Below are 11,601 nucleotides of genomic sequence, written 5' to 3'. Positions count from 1 at the left end.
CACAGTGGGACTTGGGGTGTCTGTGGGGGAAGTGGAGTGTGGGGTGACTGTGGGGTAGCGGGGTGCACAGTGGGACTTGGGGTGTCTGTGGGGGAAGTGGAGTGTGGGGTGGCCGTGAGGTAGCGGGGTGCACAGTGGGACTTGGGGTGTCTGTGGGGGAAGTGGAGTGTGGGGTGACTGTGGGGTAGCAGGGTGTACAGTGGGACTTGGGGTGTCCATGACGAAGAGGAGTGTGGGGAGGCCGTGGGGTAGCGGGGTGTACAGTGAGGCGTGGAGGGTGGTGGGGTTGGCTGCATGTGGGAGTTTGCTTTATTTTGTATCAGGCTGATGACTGGTTTCTCCTCTCCTGGTCTGAATTTCCCTTCTCCTGACCTCCTGCCCCACATCCCTGGGTCCCTGTGTTTCACTGCCGCACGGCTCTGTGTGCGTCCCTGTCTGTGTCCTCGTGTCACTGTGGCTCCTGGACCCCGCCCTCCTTGTCGCCTGTGCCCTGTGTCTGGCTGTGCCTGCAGTGGATGGCAAGTGGCAGGCCTGGGCGTCATGGGGCAGTTGCAGCGTCACGTGTGGGGCTGGCAGCCAGCGACGGGAGCGTGTCTGCTCCGGGCCCTTCTTCGGGGGAGCAGTCTGCCAGGGCCCCCAGGATGAGTACCGGCAGTGCGGCACCCAGCGGTGTCCTGGTGAGGCCCCTCCCACCTGGGCTGGGCTGTGGGGAGGGCTGGTGGCAATGCGGCAGGCTCGGGCTCAGCTGTCACCCACGTGGTGTGTTGGGGGCTCCCGTCCTGTCCTCATAGTGATGCCCGCTCCAGGCGCCTTGCAAGGGTCTGGGCCTTCCAGAGCCAGCTGCCGGCTCTCAGTACCCCTTCCTGAACCCCTGTCCTGGGCTCCTTGGCAGAGCCCCATGAGATCTGTGATGAGGACAGCTTTGGTGCTGTGATCTGGAAGGAGACGCCAGCGGGAGAGGTGGCTGCCGTCAGGTGCCCTCGCAATGCCACAGGTGAGCGCTGGAGAGCACGTGGTGTATGGAGGCTCCTGTCCTGGCCTCGTGGTGATGCCCACGCTGAGGTGCTGTCAGCACTGGGACACGGCCCAGGCACGGAGCCCAGACAGCCTGCGTACGCTGGTGCGGGGTGGTGGAGCCGCGAGCCCAGGGCACCGTGTGAGAACTCTGTGGCAGCCGCTGTTCCGAGCACTCGCTAGGGGCTGGCACCCATGCTCTGCCCTAATACAAGACATCCGTGGAGTCTCAGCAACCCAAGAAGCCGCCAGCATTTACAGCTGGGAAACTGAGGCACAGGGAAGTGAATGCACTTGCCCTGGGCTTGCAGGGACAGGAAGAGGAGGTCTCCATTGAATGCCAGCCTCAAGGAGAAAGCAGGGCTCCGTGGGGAAGGGCTCACTGCACTAGGGGCAGGCCTCCTTCACCCCTCCTTTTTGATGGAGTGCAAGTGCTTTATGTCCCTGACAGGCAGCAGGCAGGGAGGATGGGAGCCCAGGTTCAAACTCTGGTTCTGCCCTTGTTTGCTGTGTGACATTCAGAAACTGACTTAACCTCCCTGAGCCTCAGTGTTCTCCTCTGTAGGATGAGAGCAGTCGGGGTTCCTCTGCTTGGAGCTGCTGTGGGGAGGTGTGGGGGACGGCGGCGGGGCCCTGTATTGCCAGCTGCAACTGCTGCTCCTCCCTCCCTCTTCTGATTACAGAACAGGGCATGTTCTTGGTAGCAGATTGCAAATGCTGAGAAGCAAAATGAAGCACGTGAAGGCCGCACGGTGGCGTGCCTCCCCTGGCCTTTGGTCCACATGCATGGCTGGGTCTCCCAGTGCCCCTCATTTTTGGCCCCATCTAAACCAGGTTCTGCATCCAGTCCCGCGGCTCTTGTCAGGTGTTGAACTTGTCTTGTGGCAGTTTTCTGTGGCTGCCGCCACCCTCTAAACACTCAGCTGTCGCTGTTTCTCTGATGACGTCCTGGGAGTGAGCTCTGTATCACAGGGTGTGCCATGTTTAAGGCTGTTTTCCCCTTAATGCCCAGCAGCACCCCAAGGTTGCCCCCGTGTCTCCGGGCCAGGCTGAGGCCCCTGTAACCCTGTGGATGCAGCCAGGCAGGGCCCAGGGTGCTGACTCCCTCCAGGGCTCTGAGTTAGTTAGAAGGGGCTCCGAATGAGCTCATGGCTGAACTCTGAAGCTCCTGCTCGGCCGAGAGCTCCGCCTCCAGGCAGTGGGGTTCCTGAAGGCTTAGCTCTTGCTGGGTCCTGAGTCCCTGGGGCTGGTAGCAGCTCGAAATGTGTTGAAGGGAATGAGGTCCTTGTGTGGACTCAGCTCTCCGTGTGAGGCCATGGGCAAGTCCCTGTTTCTGGGGCCCACAGGGTCCCATCCGGAGGGTCTGCCGCCAGGGGCCGAGGGTGGGATTCCTGGGCCAGGCAATGGGTGTCCGCCTGAGAAGGAGGAGGTCTCCCCAGGACTCATCCTGAGACGGTGTGAGCTGGACGAGGAAGGCATCGCCTACTGGGAGCCGCCCACCTACATCCGCTGTGTTTCCATTGACTACAGAAACATCCAGATGATGGTGAGGGCCAGTTCCCGGGGTCCCCAACCCCTCCCCAACCACCCCGGCCACACAGGTTGGGACCCTGCAGAGGGTCCTAGGTGTGGGAGGTCCTGGGTGGCTGCCTGGACGTGTCCCACAGAGGTGAAGGCACCTGCCCTCTCCGTCTTCCACAGACCCGGGAGCACCTGGCCAAGGCTCAGCGAGGGCTGCCGGGGGAGGGGGTCTCAGAGGTCATCCAGACACTGGTGGAGATCTCTCAGGACGGGACCAGCTACAGCGGGGACCTGCTGTCCACCATCGATGTCCTGAGGAACATGACAGAGATTTTCCGAAGAGCGTACTACAGCCCCACCCCTGGGGACGTACAGGTGGGCTCCCCGAGGGGGATTTTGGAAAAGAGTGTCAGGAAGGTGTCTGGGGAGCCTTCCTGGGCCTTAGAGATGGATCCTCAACCCTGACCACAGCCCAGGCCCTAACCCATGTCATAGGTCAAACTCTGACCTTTGTCACTCATCTAATCTTGGTTACACATTGAGCCCTGACCCTGGTCCCACACTGAGCCCTGATCATAGGCTGAGCCCTGACCCTGGTCACACGCTGAGCTCTGGTCATAAGCTGAGCCCTGATCCTGGTCACATGCTAAGCCCTGGTCACATGCTAAGCCCTGACCCTGGTCACACACTGAGCCCTGACCCTGGTCACACACCATGTCCTGACTCTGGTCATACTCTGAGTTCTGAACCTTGTCACAAAACTGAGCCCTGATCCTGGTCATACACTGAGTCCTGATCCTGGTCACACTGAGCCCTGATCCTGGTCACACACTGAGCCCGGACACTGGTCACATGCTGAACCCTGACCCTGGTCACATGCTGAGCCCTGATCCTGGTCACACTGAGCCCTGACCCTGGTCACACACTGATCCCTGACCCTGGTCACACTGAGCCCTGATCCTGGTCATACACTGAGCCTGGACACTGGTCACATGCTGAACCCTAACCCTGGTCACATGCTGAACCCTGACCCTGGTCACATGCTGAGTCCTGACCCTGGTCACATGCTGAGTCCTGACCCTGGTCACACACTGAGCCTCAATCCTGGTTATACACTGAACCCTGGCCCTGGTCACAGTGAGCTCCAACCCTGGTCACATGCTGAGCCCTGATCCTGGTGACATATTGAACCCTGACCCTGGTCACACACTGAGTCCTGACCCTGGTCACAGTGAACGGTGATTTTGTGCCCTGTTCTCTGTCACTGGCCCTTCTTCCTCTTCTTTCCAGAACTTTGTCCAGATCCTTAGCAACCTGCTGGCAGAGGAGAATCGGGACAAGTGGGAGGAGGCCCAACTGGTAGGGCCTGGGGCCCCCACAGTCAGCAGCCTCAGGAGGGGTGCAGGCACAGCTGGTACCTCCCTGGTCTCCAGCTGGCCTGGGGTGGGGTCCCACTGGGTGCTCTGGGTTGGGATCCCAGGATGGCCTCTTGTTGGTGTTGGTGGCACTGAGGAAGCTCAGCGTTCCCAGCCTGTTTCCTCATTTGTCTGAGAACAGTCATTTATTTCATGGGGCTCAGTGAGGAGGTTCGGGAGAACACTGAGCACATGGGAACGCCGAGGCGGCTGGGACATAGAGCCCTCCTCACATGGGGCTCTGGCAGTGCTCATTCCCCCAAGCTGACCTCCAGCAGCCGCCACTCCTGGCCCTGGGTGGCACCCGGCATGGGGGCTGTGGGTATCCCGAGACTCTCCCCTAGCCTGGGCTTCCCATGGGTGGGGCACAGCAGCCCCTCTGGGCATCTGCGTTCTCATCCCCAAAGTGGAGTACTCAGAGGTCACCAGCCCCACTTCCTCGAAATGTTAGGAAATGGCCAATAAGAAAAGGAGGGACAGGGAAGGGAAGGAGGCAGGGGCTGAGGTATGGCGGGGCCTCCTCTCTGGGCTGCTCACCCCCCTGCCCCCCAGGCGGGCCCCAACGCCAAGGAGCTGTTCCGGCTGGTGGAGGACTTTGTGGACGTCATCGGCTTCCGTATGAAGGACCTGAGGGATGCATACCAGGTGACAGACAACCTGGGTAAGCCTGCCCGCCTGTTGCCACCCCCATGCCTTGCTCTGCAGCCCTGGGCCTCAGCGTCCTCCTCTGTATAAAGAGGCAGTGACCAGACAGCCTCTGTGGGCTCTCCCAGCCGATTTCTCAGATGGGTCCTGTTTTCAGTCTCCTGAGGGCTGGTGATGTGACCTGGGAGGGGATCAGACACAGCCCAGGAGCTGCGGACCTGGGAGCTCCATTCCCCAGCCAGCACCTCGCATGTACCCACCGGGAGCCGGGGCTCATTCTGCCTCTCACCCCCGGTGTCCTCCCTGTGGAGCTTCAGAGGCAGGGTCTGTGCAGCCCACACCTTCCCGCTTGTCAGTCCCAGTAGTGCCTTGCCAGAGGGGCCGGGACTCCACCCAGCTCCGTGGTTTCCTCGTTTCTAAAATGCGATGATAACAGTGCCCACCTCATGGGGAGGTAGAGACTGATGAGGCGAGTGAGTGCCTGAACCCCGGGGTAAAGGGTGACTGTCACTACAAACACCGCAATTCTGTTTAATGATTGTTATACAGTGCCCTCAAATACCTCTCAAGAGCCACATTTCCCAAACTTTCCCTGCCTTGGTCAGAGAGTCTCTCGAAGCAAAGGACCCAGGAGTGGATGCTGGCCCCAGCTATGATCCACAGAGCCCCAAGGAGGGACAGTCCCACCTCCCCTGTGGGGATGCTTAACCTGTAGTGATATGACCAGGATCAGCTGAACTTTGTCAGCACACACACCCTGGAGCGTTGCCCAGTGCCTACACTGGTGCCCAGGACATAACTGGTGGCCAGCTCCCAGGGTGCTCGGCACGGCCCATGTTCCCTGGAATGGCCAGCACACACTTTGAACCCTGGGCACTGTGGTTACCCCACGTGCTTCATAACCGTGTCTCAGTCCGTTTCCTGTTGCTGTCACTGAAGGGGTAATCTATAAAGATGAGGGGTTCTGGAGGCCGGAAAGTCCAAGATCACAGCTCCAGCTGTGAGTGAGTGCCCTCCTGCTGCAGCACGGCATGGCAGAGGCAGCCCATGAGAGACAGAGCAAGAATGCCCGCTGAGGTCTCCCTTCCCATAATGCCACTGAAGCCATCATGGGGGCCACCCTCATGACCTCCCAAAGGCCCCACCCCCAAATACCATTAGCAGATGAAACTGGGGAGTCAGGCTGGGCGCGGTGGCTCAAGCCTGTAATCCCAGCACTTTGGGAGGCCGAGAAGGGCAGATCATGAGGTCAGGAGATCGAGACCATCCTGGCTAACACAGTGAAACCCTGTCTGTACTAAAAAAATACAAAAAACTAGCCGGGCATGGTGGTGAGCACCTGTAGTCCCAGCTACTCGGGAGGCTGAGGCAGGAGAGTGGCGTGAACCCGGGAGATGGAGCTTGCAGTGAGCTGAGATCCGGCCACTGCAGTCCAGCCTGGGTGACAGAGCGAGACTCTGTCTCAAAGAAAAAAAAAAAAAAGAAACTGGGGATTCAGTTTCCAACATGTAAGCGTTTACAGGACGCATTCAAGCTGTAGCACACCACAGACGCCCTGTGCATCCCATACACTCCACTCACCCATGCTCAGCCTCACTCACTCCCAGGACTTTGCTTCTCTGCCCAGGCCCCCACCCCTACATCCCTCCCTCACTCAGCTGCCAAGAACTGGACGCCAGCAAGAGCGGCTTCCCATGGCATCTCTTTATGCATGCCAGGTGAAAGGAATAATCCCTCCCGACCGTCAGAGCTGTAGGCCGCAGTGACAGAGAAGCTGCATGTAGACAGACTACGAAGGCTTGAACTCTGATCCTTGCAGCCAGCCTTAAACCCAGAGACGTGCCATGACCGGGTTGATGACCCAGTGGTTTCACCAACAGAAATGTTCATTTCAATATTCATCTCGTCAGAAGGTGCTTGGCACTCCTGAGGTGTCCCATCCCCAGGCCTAAAACAGTCCGAGGACGTTTAAATTAAGCAACCCTAACTTCCATGCAACCAGGCCTGTACTGCAGGCAGCACTCAGACATGTCTGGTGGAATCCATAGCTTCCTGCCTATTGTACTTGAACAAGTCCCACTAAAACATGCCCAAGACGGATCGACATTCTTATTATAATGTCTTTGGGAGGCTAACCAGCGTTAACCTTTTAAATTAAAGACTGAGGTTAGGTGCAGTGGCTCATGCCTGTAATCCCAGCTATTTAAGAGGCCAAGGCAAGAGGATCGCTTGAGCCCAGGAGTTTGAGACCAGCCTGGGCAGCACAGTGAAACCCTGTCTCTACAAATTTTTTTGAGAAATTAGCCAGGCATGGTGGTGCGCCTGTAGTCCCTGCTACTAGGGAGGCTGAGGTGGGAGCATGGCTTGAACCCAGGAGGTCGAGGCTGCAATGAGTTGTGATCACACCACTGCACTTCAGCCTGAGCAATAGGCTGTCTCATTAAGAAACAAACAAAGACAAAGTTCTGATTTTTCCATAGTGAAATGCTTCAACTAGAAACATCAACATGACTGATTGCTACTATTTCAGTAATTCTGCCACTTTTCATCCTGTTCCAATGAAAGATTTAAAAGCTTGCCCCTTACCCGGGCACACCTGCTGCAGCCCACCCTGGTGCCCACGCCAGCCCTCCACCGCCCTTCGATGACCCTGTGTCCAGCCTCCCACCCCTTCACCTGCTCCAGGGCGCTGCTCCAGCATCCATCTGCCCCCATCCCCCACTGCAGCTTCCCAGCAGCTCCTTGTGCAGGCCACTTGTCCTTTGCATGTTTCCTCTTGTCCTCAAGCCCGGTTCTCTGCTGGTCCCTCCTACCCCTCCTCTCACTGGGTGCCCACCCAGTCCGAATTCTCTCTGCCCTCCATTCGGGCTGCCAGTGACATCCATGGTGCAAAACCCTGTTCTTGGGCCTCCATGCCCCCAACTGCATTTGGTGCTACTGATGCTCATGCCCTCTCCTCTCCCTGCCCCATCTTGGGCTGCATTCTTGAGGCTCCACTGGGGCCTGCTAGCGCTGAGGCCACAGCCCCAGGGCCAGGTTCCCCTAGAGCGGTGGGTCCCTGTCAGCACCTGCTTCCACCCCAGCGGCACTTCCCCAAACTCTCTTCCCGTTCAGTTGCCCCAAACCTGCTGCCTCGTCCCCACGTCCAGTTGCCCCCAAACCTGCTGCCTTGTCCCCATGCCCCTCCACCTTGAGCTCAGGGCCTTTCCGCACCCCCAACGCCTTCCTTTGCAGAATGGGAGGGAACACTGGATCCCTCTTTCACCATGGCCCATGCTGCCCTTTGCTGCCTGAGCCCTGAGGCAGGGAAGCCCTCATCCCCCTTCTACAGAGGGAGGGGAGGCGGGATCAGCTCACAGAGCTGGAGGGAAACTGGGCTTCCCTGTCCCAGGAAGGAGTGGGGGTCGCTGAGGGGGTGCCTGGTCCCTGCGGATCCCTCCATGGCCACAGGACAGACCCCAGAATCTGCCTTTGACCACCTTCTGGGCCATGGAGGGTGGGAGGGGCAGGCCCCCTGCCCCTCACCAAGGCTCCAACTCAGCAGGACCAGACCTGGCCCAGCCTCTGCCTGGTGCTCCTTGCTGTCCCTGCTCCTGGTCCTCACCGAGGTCTGGGGACAAGGCCCACCCAGGGAGTGTGGAGCCTGCACAGGGCCCAGGGTGCAGGGAGTTGGGGTCTGTACCCTGGGGGCTGGGGCTGGGGCAGATGGCCCCCACACCCTGCCTCTGAGCCATGGGCTCCCCGCGGCATCACCCTGCACTGCCAGGCCTGCGCCTCAACTCCTGCAGCTGAGGCCCCACTGCATCTGTGACTTTCCCTTCTCTCTCTCTCTTGCCCCTTTGACCCTGCTCCCAGTCCTCAGCATCCATAAGCTCCCAGCCAGCGGAGCCACTGACATCAGCTTCCCCATGAAGGGCTGGCGGGCCACGGGTGACTGGGCCAAGGTGCCGGAGGACAGGGTCACTGTGTCCAAGAGTGTCTTCTCCACGGGGCTGGCAGGTGAGGGGCTCAGGGAGCGGGGGACCTTCATGGGGAACGTGGGCCCCAGAGTCGGGTGGTCACCACCCCTCTGGAGTCTCGCTGCTGCCTCAGAGTTGGGCAGCTCTCAAGGGGCTTCCCGTTTCCAGGAAGCCCTCCTTGCCCTCTCTGGGGCCAGGGCGTGTGGATCAACCCTGAGGCCCAGGCAGAGGGGTCAGGATGAACCACCTCACTTCAGGGAGGGACAGGGAGTCACATGTCAAGGACCCTGTTACTGGGAAGAGAGCCACGTCCTGCCTGCCCACAGCTCTCAGGATGCCCTAGGAATGGCCCAGTCTCCCTCTTCCCACTCGGCTGTTGCCCCAGCTCCCCAGCTGCAGCACTGTGTCCGTGGGTGGGTGGGCCTCACCATCCACCAGGGCCCCGGACGTGACCTTGAAGATGGGCGGCAGAGGCCAGCAACAGCAGGGTCCAGGTCAGGCTGCCAAGTCCTGCCCTGGCTGTGGGAGCGGGGGCTGGGGTTGACAGTGCGCTTTCTTCCAGAGGCCGACGAAGCGTCTGTGTTTGTGGTGGGCACCGTGCTCTACCGGAACCTGGGCAGCTTCCTGGCCCTGCAGAGGTGGGCAGCGCAGGGCAGGTGGGGTGGGCAGGACCCCAGCCACAGGAGGTAAAGGGGGAGGCCAGGGGGCCTGGAGGTGTGGATGATGGGCTGGGGGTGGAGGGTGGCGAGGGGTGCAGGGGCCCTTGGGGGGAGCCTGGGCTGGGAGGGCTCCCCCAACACCTGTGCCTCTGTCTCTTGCAGGAACACGACCGTCCTGAATTCCAAGGTGATCTCCGTGACTGTGAAGCCCCCGCCTCGCTCCCTGCGCACACCCTTGGAGATTGAATTTGCCCACATGTATAATGTGAGTGCCACCCGCGCGCACACTCTGACGCCTGCGGAAACGCACGTGCGTGAATTCTGTCCCACTCCTGCACATGTATGATGTGAGTGCCACTCTGACGCCTGCGGAAACGCACGTGCGTGAATTCTGTCCCACTCCTGCACATGTATGATGTGAGTGCCACCCGCGCGCACACTCTGACGCCTGCGGAAGCGCACGTGCGTGAATTCTGTCCCACTCCTGCACATGTATGATGTGAGTGCCACCCGCGCGCACACTCTGACGCCTGCGGAAGCGCACGTGCGTGAATTCTGTCCCACTCCTCAGCCAGTAAGCCTTTGAGGCCTCCTCACAACAGCTCTAATCTGCGAGAGCTGCTTTTATCCCTGGATTATAGGTGGGGAAACAGGCTCAGAGAGGTGCGGTGACTTGCCCAGGGTCACACAGCAGGTGAGGTGCTGAAACTCCATCTGTGCCTGACTCCCCACCTGGGCTCCAACCGCTTTGCCCTCCAGCCACCATCAGCCTGGTTGTTCCCCTTCTGAGAAGTGGAGCCTGTCCCATGACTCCTGGCCCCCAGTTGCCCGGCCAGGAGAAGCTGGGGGTGTAAGTACACCTCTGCTGGCACCGCCAGGGCTGACGCCAGGTCTCGCCTACAGGGGCCCTGGGATTTCAGCACAGGAGCATCCTCCCAGCACTCCCCGGCGGGAAGCCCCGGCCTCCAGGCCACAGCTGCTATGTGACCCCAGCCAGGTCCCAACCCTGCTCCTTGGAGCTCTACAGAGCTCTTCGTCGGGCCTCAGAGGAGTAGGTGCCAAGATGCCTTTCTGATGGGCTGAGAACCAGGGCCCCCAGGGAACACGTTGCCTGGGTTACTGTACCAGGACTGAGCAGTGCCAGGCCTCCGCCCAGGCCAGGGCTGTAGGAAGCCACAGGAGAACCCAGCCCTGTCCTTTCTAGCTGTGTGATCTTGGGAGAGTTGTTCAGCTTCTCTGTGCCATGGTTCCCTCCCTTATCAAGTGGGAACAATAGGGCTGGGTGAGGACTGAGTCTCACAGCTGCTCAGAGCAGGCCGCACCCTAGATCCAGCCTCAGGAACGCTGGCCCTCCCTGCTGTCACAGCCCCATTTTGGCAGTGCTAGTGTGTGGCAGGCCTGGCAAGGCTGTGTCCCAGGAACGCTAGCAGGACGTCAGAGCAGTGCAGGGCGCTTACAGAGGCCACTGTGTGCCCGGTGACTCCTGCTCACTAGGTCCCGGAAGAAGGGTCTTCCCATCACCCTGCTTCATACCAGAGATGGATTTCAGCCATTGCTGCCCAGCCCGGCCACTGGACCTGGGCTCTGGGAGACTTGTGCCAAGCCCAGGTGACCTTGGGCCACTGCTGTCTCCGCCCTGGACTCAGTTCTCTCCTCACAAAACGCAGTCTGTTAAGGACCCGCACAGGCAGCATGCCTGGCAGCACACCTGTAGGTGGTTCCCATGGTGACCCGAGGGTGGGGGCTGGTCCTGGCGGCCAGGGGCCCTGACTCCTCTCTCCTCTCTCCCAGGGTACCACCAACCAGACCTGTATCCTGTGGGATGAGACGGATGTGTAAGTTCACTTGGATTTCATGGCCTTGAGGGTATGGGGTGGGGTTTGTGGGAGGTTGACCCAGTAGGGGAGGGGTGCAGGTTTTAGGTCTCGGCCACTGGCCCCCCCAGCTGTCTGTGTACCCGCATGGGCCTCCCTGTCACCACCTGTCACTCACTGTCTGGCTCTGGAGCCCACCAGGCTGCCTCCCACCCCCTCCCAGGGACGTCCACAGTTCAGGGAGGAGCGGACATGGAGGTCCAACCTCAGGCCAGGTGATGGGCGGGTGTCCTGGCCTGCCCCCCACCCCCACTGCCAGCCCCATGCCCAGAGCAGGTGGAATCCTGGCATTCAGGTCTGCACATGGGTGCCAGGCGCTGAGGGGCTGCAGAAGCTGCCATGGCAGACCAGGGCACCAGGAGGTGGAACTGGAACTTCAGGCTCATCAGACGGGGGCGTGGGCCCCCGGGGTCTTCAGTGGCCATGTGTCTTGTGCAGTTGCGCGCCAAGCACTTGTTGGGCGCCGGCTGGCCCAGGCGCTGCGGCACAGCTGGAGCAAGTTCCCTGCCCTATG

The 11,601-nt window shown here is 60.2% G+C and overlaps 1 protein-coding gene across 1 annotated transcript in view; it reads left to right on the top strand.

Moving 5' to 3' along the window:
- LOC105509124 (brain-specific angiogenesis inhibitor 1) overlaps window positions 1-11,052 on the top strand; it is a 27,256-nt gene extending 16,204 nt beyond the window's left edge. Inside the window, exons 9-18 of the mRNA XM_011938227.1 lie at window positions 513-677; window positions 893-994; window positions 2,454-2,560; window positions 2,716-2,910; window positions 3,826-3,894; window positions 4,503-4,611; window positions 8,451-8,594; window positions 9,117-9,192; window positions 9,376-9,478; window positions 11,005-11,052. Coding sequence (XP_011793617.1) covers window positions 513-677; window positions 893-994; window positions 2,454-2,560; window positions 2,716-2,910; window positions 3,826-3,894; window positions 4,503-4,611; window positions 8,451-8,594; window positions 9,117-9,192; window positions 9,376-9,478; window positions 11,005-11,052 — 1,118 coding nt within the window. The remainder of the gene's footprint in view (window positions 1-512; window positions 678-892; window positions 995-2,453; window positions 2,561-2,715; window positions 2,911-3,825; window positions 3,895-4,502; window positions 4,612-8,450; window positions 8,595-9,116; window positions 9,193-9,375; window positions 9,479-11,004) is intronic.
- The last annotated feature ends 549 nt before the right edge of the window (window positions 11,053-11,601 follow it).

Source organism: Colobus angolensis, unplaced genomic scaffold (assembly GCF_000951035.1).
Source record: "Colobus angolensis palliatus isolate OR3802 unplaced genomic scaffold, Cang.pa_1.0 Scaffold17, whole genome shotgun sequence".
Taxonomy (NCBI): domain Eukaryota; kingdom Metazoa; phylum Chordata; class Mammalia; order Primates; family Cercopithecidae; genus Colobus; species Colobus angolensis.
Note: the sequence above shows the minus strand (reverse complement) of the source record. Positions and strands in the feature narration are given on the sequence as shown.